General features: G+C 39.6%; 1 protein-coding gene across 1 annotated transcript; it reads right to left on the minus strand.

The window, feature by feature from the left end:
- Positions 1-3,213: 3,213 nt before the first annotated feature.
- On the minus strand, positions 3,214-4,224 carry LOC107062746 (uncharacterized mitochondrial protein AtMg00860-like). The gene is made up of 2 exons (XM_015313731.1): positions 3,972-4,224; positions 3,214-3,305 (listed from the first exon to the last, which is right to left on the minus strand). The coding sequence occupies exons 1-2, from the start codon at positions 4,222-4,224 to the stop codon at positions 3,214-3,216; spliced, it is 345 nt and encodes a 114-aa protein (XP_015169217.1).
- Between the last annotated feature and the right edge of the window lie 3,348 nt (positions 4,225-7,572).

Here is a 7,572-nt window from a genome sequence, read left to right on the forward strand (position 1 = left end):
TAGAGAGAATTTTTTGAGCGGGGAGGTAGTTTATAAATTTTGAGTTTGGGGGAATAATGAGTTGTCAGGGTAGTTAATAGTCTTAAAATCCTTAAATATGTATAATAAAACCATAAAAACCTTCCCCTAACACTAATTAATTAATTAGGAATTTACTAACTTACCCCTCCAATTGGGCAAATCTAGGAGAGCTTCAGGTGTGACTCACTAAACCCCCACCCACGGACCTTGGGTGGGGTCACGCCCTGTGATTGTAATCCGTCATTTGCTTTAGAGAGTGGGAGGACCAGGGGAGGCCAAGCCTTGACCCATGACCCCCACCTATAGGGTGTGGGTCCACCCACGGTTCGTGGGTACCCATCCGTAGGTCCTGCTATATTTGATAGCATTTTGGGCCTTCTCTTGGGTCCTCCTCAACGACCCTTGGGAGGTCCTTGGGGGTCATTCCTTGACGTTTAGGTCTTAAAATATTAGTACTAAGTAGGGGAGTTTATTTTACGAGGGGGACCTACGCTCCGTAGTGGGGGTCCACGACTTGTGGATGAGTTTCATGGGGCTAAGTCCAAGTCAAAGAGCTGCAGACCTCAACCCATTCCCCACAAGTACGGGCCTAGGTCAGTCCATGCCACGTAGATGGTGACCGTGGATGGGGCCTGCAAGATGTCAAAGTCAGTTTAAGGGAGGGGTAGTTTAGGTAATTCATATAGTGGTTAGTATTAAGTGAGGTCATTTTCTTTAGATTTAATCCACCTATATATGTCATTTTAAGTCATTAACCAACCCATTCACTTCATAAAATCCCAACTCCCAAATCAATAACCAATTTTTCCCCAAAATCTTCTCTCTAGAACTCCAAGGAAGAAGAAGAAGAAAGCTTAAGTTAGGGTTGAATAATCAAACTTTTCTCCTCAAATTCATGAGAATTATTCAATAAGGTATGGTATCTCTTCATCCATGGGTAGCCTTCACCCATGGTGCCCCTCCAAAACCCCAAATTTCAAAGCTAGAAAACCCAAAAGGTAGGGTTTGACTTCAATCTCACGGATTCCTTTCAAATTCATTTTTAAAGGTTGAATTATGTTTGTTTATGGATATATTGATCATTTTACATTATTTTAAGTTGAATTCCTCAAGAATCCATGAATTACCCTATTTTCTCAAATTGGATCTTAAAGTGTGGGTATGAATTGATGCAAGTAGAATGTTATAGAATTATAAATGTAATGAATTAATTATTTGAATTATGTTACTATCCATGTATAATGTAGTAATTATATATGTGTTGATGAATCATGATCTATGGTCCTTGAAGGGAAATTTATGAGAATTATGCATGACTATTAGATTTATATATATGTTTTATGAACACTTTGAGAGTAATGTGCTTATGACTATGATGTAATTGTGGTGTTTTTGAAAGGCTATTATCTCTCTCACACACTTATGAATGAAGTACGAATAAAGTTTCTATGATTATGCTAATGATAATGTGTTGATTAAAAGGCTATTCTCAATTAGACACTTGTGAATGAAGATGACATGTTGTGAAAGGTTTTCTCAAAAATATGGGGATTCTTAGGTTGAAAGGCTATTCTTACCTATTGAATCTATGAGCTATATTATGAATGATGTCGGGATGAGATGGAAGCCCTCACGTGAGTTGAGGCGGGGTTTCTGGAAGCAATCTTTTGAGATGGATGCCCTCACGTGAGTTGAGACGGGGTATCTAGTAGCAATCTCCATATCCCATTTCTTCTATAATAATGAAATCAAGTGATGAAATGTTAAGTATTCCATGGGGAATAATGCTAAGCATCGAGTGGCTATTGATTGAGATGGAAACTCATATGTGAGTTGAGGCGGGGTTTCTAGTAGTTATCTCTTGAGATGGATGCCCATACGTGAGTTTAGGTGGGGTATCTAGTAGCAATCTCCTTATCCCATAACTATGTGCCCACATAGGTTATTAGCTAGTGGATCCACCTAATCTAAGTTAATGGTTTTAACTTAGGCAAGTAGGACACCCTTTTCGGTGTGGGTAACAACAGATTCCATGATTTTCTCACATGGTCTATGTTAGTTAAGTCTTACCCCCACAATGAATGCTTATGAACTATGAATTCTCAAGAATGCTCTACTTAGTATTGGTGGGAGTACGGGACTTCATCCATGCATTACACAAGTAGGCTTTGAGAGTAGTTATGGTGTGTTCCTTTTATATTGGTTTATGAAATGAAGTATGCTTAATGTGTATTTTTGCTATGAGTTGCTTTACTTGATATGACTTAGTAAATGTAAAGGTTTCCCAGTCTATGAGTATGAAAACAAGATGAGATCAAAGAATGGTAAGTATGATTATGGTGGCCTCAAAGGGGTACTTAGTACAGATGGGATTATGGGATCTTATCTATGCATTGCACAAGTGTACTTTAGGGTTACTTATGAGATGGTTCAATTATGCTATGATTATCTATATATTGAATATGCTTATGACTTATGCTTTTACACTAATGTGCATGATGATTCTCAAACTTGCTAAAGTGGATGCTTTTCAACTAAAATGTTGCTTTTGAGCATGTTTTCAAAGTTTTTACGCATGGCTATCATTCTTAGTGCATTTTTGTACTAACCCATATTTTCCTATATTTTTCTACATGTGTAGGGTCCGGTTCTTAAGGCGATCTTCTTTTGGTTCAAGCTTGGATCGACTATTCTCCTAGCTTGTGGTGAGTCCTCAAGATTCGAGGACCTAAGAGTCATTCGTAGTTCCTTTCTAGTTATTTCATTTTCGAACTATATTGTAAGCGTTGTGTCCCTATTTGATTCAAAGATTGCATTAGATGGCTAATTGAGACAAGTCTAGACATTTTCTTGCTTTTATAAAAGACTTCAATTGTATGGATAAAATTTTAAATTCCACATCATTTCTATTTATCTTATGTTATGATATGCTAAGGGAATTGTATGAGACCTTTTGGGGTTGAGTATGCCTTGTCACATCTAGGGGGTACTCCTGGGTCGTGACATACCCAAATTGAGTCAAACTTCCCCAAGGTCTTGGGAAGACCAACCACGAAATTCATAGGTGTCCTTTCCCACTTCCATTTAGGAATTGGCATTCGTTGAAGCAAACCTGTAGGCCATTGGTGCTCATACTTTACTTGCTGACAGTTTTGGCACTTAGCCATAAACTCAACTATGTCATTCTTCATGCTAGGCCACCAATAAAGTCATTTCAAGTCTCAGTACATTTTGTTCACTCCGAGATGAACGGAATACCGCGAACCATGGGATTCTGACAAGATCTGGTGAATAAAGTCATCCACTCAGGGAACAAAAATGCTTCCCTTAAAACTGAGCACACCACCTGCATCAAGAGCCATATCTTGTGCCTTGCCAGACACTGTCTTCTTTCTGAGCTCATTCAAACTCTAATCCTGGAACAACTTGGCCTTGATCTCTCCAATGAATATGGTCCTAACCTCAATGCGGACTAACACCCCAACTTTCTGTGAGATGCCCAAATGCATGAACTTAGACTCCAAGGTTTGAATCTCTATGGTCAAAGGTCGCTTGGACACACTCAAGCAAGCTAGATTACCCATACTCACTACCTTTCGGCTTAAAGCGTCTGCCCCCACTTTAGCCTTACTCGGATGATACTTGATGGTAACATCATAATCCTTGAGTAACTCCATCCACCTTCACTGTCTCAAATTAAGGTACTTTTGGGTCAATACATGTTGTAGACTACAATGATCAGTAAATACCTCACAATTGACACCATAAAGGTAATGCCTCCAGATCATGAGAGAAAATAGTACCATTTCCAACTCCAAGTCATGCGTCAGGTAGTTTCTCTCATGCACCTTAAGATGCCGCGATGCTTAAACTATGACATTTTTATCCTGCATCAACCCAACACCCAAAACCCGAATGTGAAGAATCACAATAAACTATGAAATCTTTACCTTCCACCGGCAGTGCCAGAATAGGTGTTGTGGTCAGAACGGTCTTAAGCTTTTGGAAGCTCTCCTCACACTTGTTGGCCCACTCGAAAGGCACCTCCTTTTTTGTCACACTTGTGAAATGCATGGCGATAGAAGCAATGTTTTTAACAAACCACCGGTAGTTGCTGTCGAGCCCCATGAAACTCCTAACTTCCGTCATAAAGCTAGGCCGGACATAGTTCTTGATTGCTTCGATCTTTTGAGGATCTACCATTACCCCTTCATTTCAAATCACATGCCCCAAAAAGTCTACTGAAGTCAACCAGAACTCACACATGGAAAATTTAGTATACAACTTCTATTTTCTAAGGACACCCAAAACAATACGAAGATGGTCGGCATGCTCTTCCTTACTCTTAGAATAAACAAAAATGTCATCAATAAAGATGATCACAAAAGAATCTAGGAATGGTTTGAATAAACCATTCATCAAACTCATGAAGGATGCAGGAGCTTGGTCAACCCAAACGACATCACTAAGAACTTAAAGTGCCCATAACGGGTCCTAAATGCCTTTTTTGGTACATTCTCATCGAGCACGAGGTTTACATATATGACTCTTTCCCAGATGAACGGGTGTTTGCAATATCCCTCAAACATACGCCATGGAATGCAGATTTTGCAAATTACATTGTGTGTGGGCTGATGCCGGATGAGTTGACCTTTTACCAACAGAAAAGATTTTTGTTCGATGATAAAAAGTACTTTTGGGACGAGCCATACTTGTTCCGAGAGTATGCTGACCATGTCATCAGAAGGTGTGTTCCTGAAGAAGAAGTGGTAGAAATTCTCCATGCTTGCCATACATCACCAGTGGGAGGTCACCATGGCGGTGTTCGCACCGCCGCTTAAGTTCTCCAGAGTGGATATTACTGGCCATCAATCTACAAGGATGCACATGAGTTTGTAAAGAAATGCTCTAAATGTCAGCAGCAAGGCGGAGTGTCTAGAAGACATGAATTACCTCTTACTCCTATTTTAGAGGTTGAGCTATTCGATGTATAGGGGATAGATTTCATGGGCCCATTTTGAGATCGTTTGGAAATAAATATATCTTGGTGGCTGTGGATTATATTTCCAAATGGGTGGAAGCCATCGCACTTCCAAACAACGAAGGAAAAAGCGTTGTCCAATTCTTGAAACGCTACATCTTCACCAGATTTGGTAATCTGAGAGCAATCATAAGCGATGGGGGATCCCACTTTTGCCATAAGTGGTTCTCAATGGCACTGAGTAAATATGGGGTGAAACACAAAGTGGCAATCCCATATCATCCCCAAACAAGTGGCCAAGTCGAAGTATCGAATAGGGAAATCAAAAGCATCTTGGCCAAGACAGTAAATGCCAATAGAACTGATTGGTCTAGGAAACCCGATGATGCACTATGGGAATATTAGACTGCTGACAAAACACCTACCGGGATGTCTCCATATTAGTTGATTTATGGTAAGGCTTGTCATCTACCTGTTGAGTTAGAACACAAAGCATTATGGGCATTGAAAGCTTTAATTTTGGACTGGTCAAAAACTTCAAGGGAGAGAACAGAGCAGCTGAATGAACTGGATGAATTTAAACTCAGATCATATGAAAGTTCAGCCATCTATAAAGAGAAGATGAAGAAATTGCATGATGCTCGAATACTCAAGCGAAACTTCAAGGTAAGAGATTGGGTTCTACTATACAACTCGCGACTTAGACTCTTCCTTGGAAAACTCAAATCCAAATGGTCTGGACCATTTCGTGCAACGCGAGTGTTCATCAATAGTGCCATAGAAGTTAAAGATCAGGAAGGACCTCCATTTACAGTGAACGGTCAACGTCTGAAATTGTATCTAGAAAATTGTCAAGTGATTTCATTGGTTGAAGTGGTATATTTGGAAGATGCCTGAAAGAGCTGCTGCGTCGTTCCGCGACGTTAACTAAGGCCCTGTTTGGGAGGCAACCCAAAATCCCTATAATTTCTTTACTTTTATTTTTGTCAGTACTTATTTCCCGGAAATAAAATGGTATGTTGTTTGTGCAAGTAAAAGTACTAAATTGAATGAAGGATGGCAAACAATAAATCCTATCGGCGAGTCACCGAAGGGGTCGGCAAATCCGACCTTATCTGCCGTTTGACTCAAAACATCATAAACACTGAAGTCTATTAAACTCAGTGAGATTTGGAGATTATATTCGATTCGCCAACAATTTCAGCGATCTCAATGAAAACTGCCGTTTGGATCTTCACAATGATTGCAGATTTTGTAAAACTCGGTGAGACGAGTAGATATTCGACTATTAGACTTAATATCGCCTAATGAAAAAAAAAATTGATGCCATGACAGATGGATAAAACTCCATTAGCCAGGATCCCCTCTTTACCTCCCTCTCTATCTTTCTTTATCTTGCCTCTTAAATTATCATTACTTGCATTTGAGGGAAAATTGCTTTTTATTTGTGGTGGGGTGAGGCTCACCTTTTGTGTGCTATTTGAGATTCGTGTTTTGAATACATTTGGGCTGTCTGTTTATAATTGTGTTAATAACTGTTTTTCTATGGATGTTTGAGGTCGTGGCTCTGTTTACTTTAAATTGCAAAATGATTTTGACGATTTTGACCCTTCCAAAAATTTTTGAATCTCTCTGCACATTTTTGCCACCCCTCGTGAGTGGAATATGGTTGTTCTTTTGCAAGAATTTAAGTCTCGGTTTCGATCAATACCGATGACTTGAATCATGCTCTCAATTGAACGAACATGAATGTACGGCTACGATGAGGCCAAATAAAGTTGCATAGACAATATGTGAACTCGTTGCATCTCATTGTGATTAGCCATTTATCGAATTGATTCTCCTATTATGACCGTTGCACACTAGCGAAAGTGTGTAGTTTTGTTTGACTGAAATACCGATACCTAGTGTGATTAGCTTGCTTTGAACCATGCATGAATAAACCTAGAATTTGCCCTGTTAGTCAGATTCATTTAGAAATGTGTCCTCTTCAAATGATCTTAGGCAATTTTAAAGAGTGTGAGCCAAATTTGACATATACCTCTTTTGTGGCCTACTCGTGAGTGTGTGAAACTCTTTTGAACACCCTTTGAGCCTTACCTTTCTTTGGAAGAACCTTGATGAACACTAGCGAAAGTGTGTAGTTTTGTTTGACTGAAGTGTCGATGCCTAGTGTGATTAGCTTGCTTTGAACCATGCATGAATAAACCTAGAATTTTCCCTGTTAGTCTGATTGATTTAGAAAGGTGTCCTCTTGAAATGATCTTAGGCAATTTTAAAGAGTGTGAGCCAAATTTGACATATACCTCTTTTGTGGCCTACCCGTGAGCGTGTGAAACTCTTTTGAACACCCTTTGAGCCTTACCTTTCTTTGGAAGAACCTTGATGAACCCTAGACCTTACTTGACCCACTACCTACAATCCTCTTAATTTGTGATTTAGTAAATAACCAACTTAGGCCAAAAGCCTAAGTTGGGGGTGGTAAAAAGGAAAAGGAGAGTCAAGAAGTGCAAGAAAAGTCTCCCTTAAGAGTAGTCAAGAAGTGCAAGAAAAAGTCCCCCCTAACCCAT

Source organism: Solanum tuberosum, unplaced genomic scaffold (genome assembly GCF_000226075.1).
Source record: "Solanum tuberosum cultivar DM 1-3 516 R44 unplaced genomic scaffold, SolTub_3.0 scf00011, whole genome shotgun sequence".
Lineage (NCBI taxonomy): Eukaryota > Viridiplantae > Streptophyta > Magnoliopsida > Solanales > Solanaceae > Solanum > Solanum tuberosum.

Bases quoted from the DNA above. Each gene is read 5' to 3' on its own strand.
- LOC107062746 (XM_015313731.1), bottom strand. From the start codon at position 4,224: ATGGTAGATCCTCAAAAGATCGAAGCAATCAAGAACTATGTCCGGCCT. The intron at 3,306-3,971 runs GTAAAGATTTCA...TTTATTCACCAG, and splicing joins TCTGGCACTGCCGGTGGAAG to ATCTTGTCAGAATCCCATGG.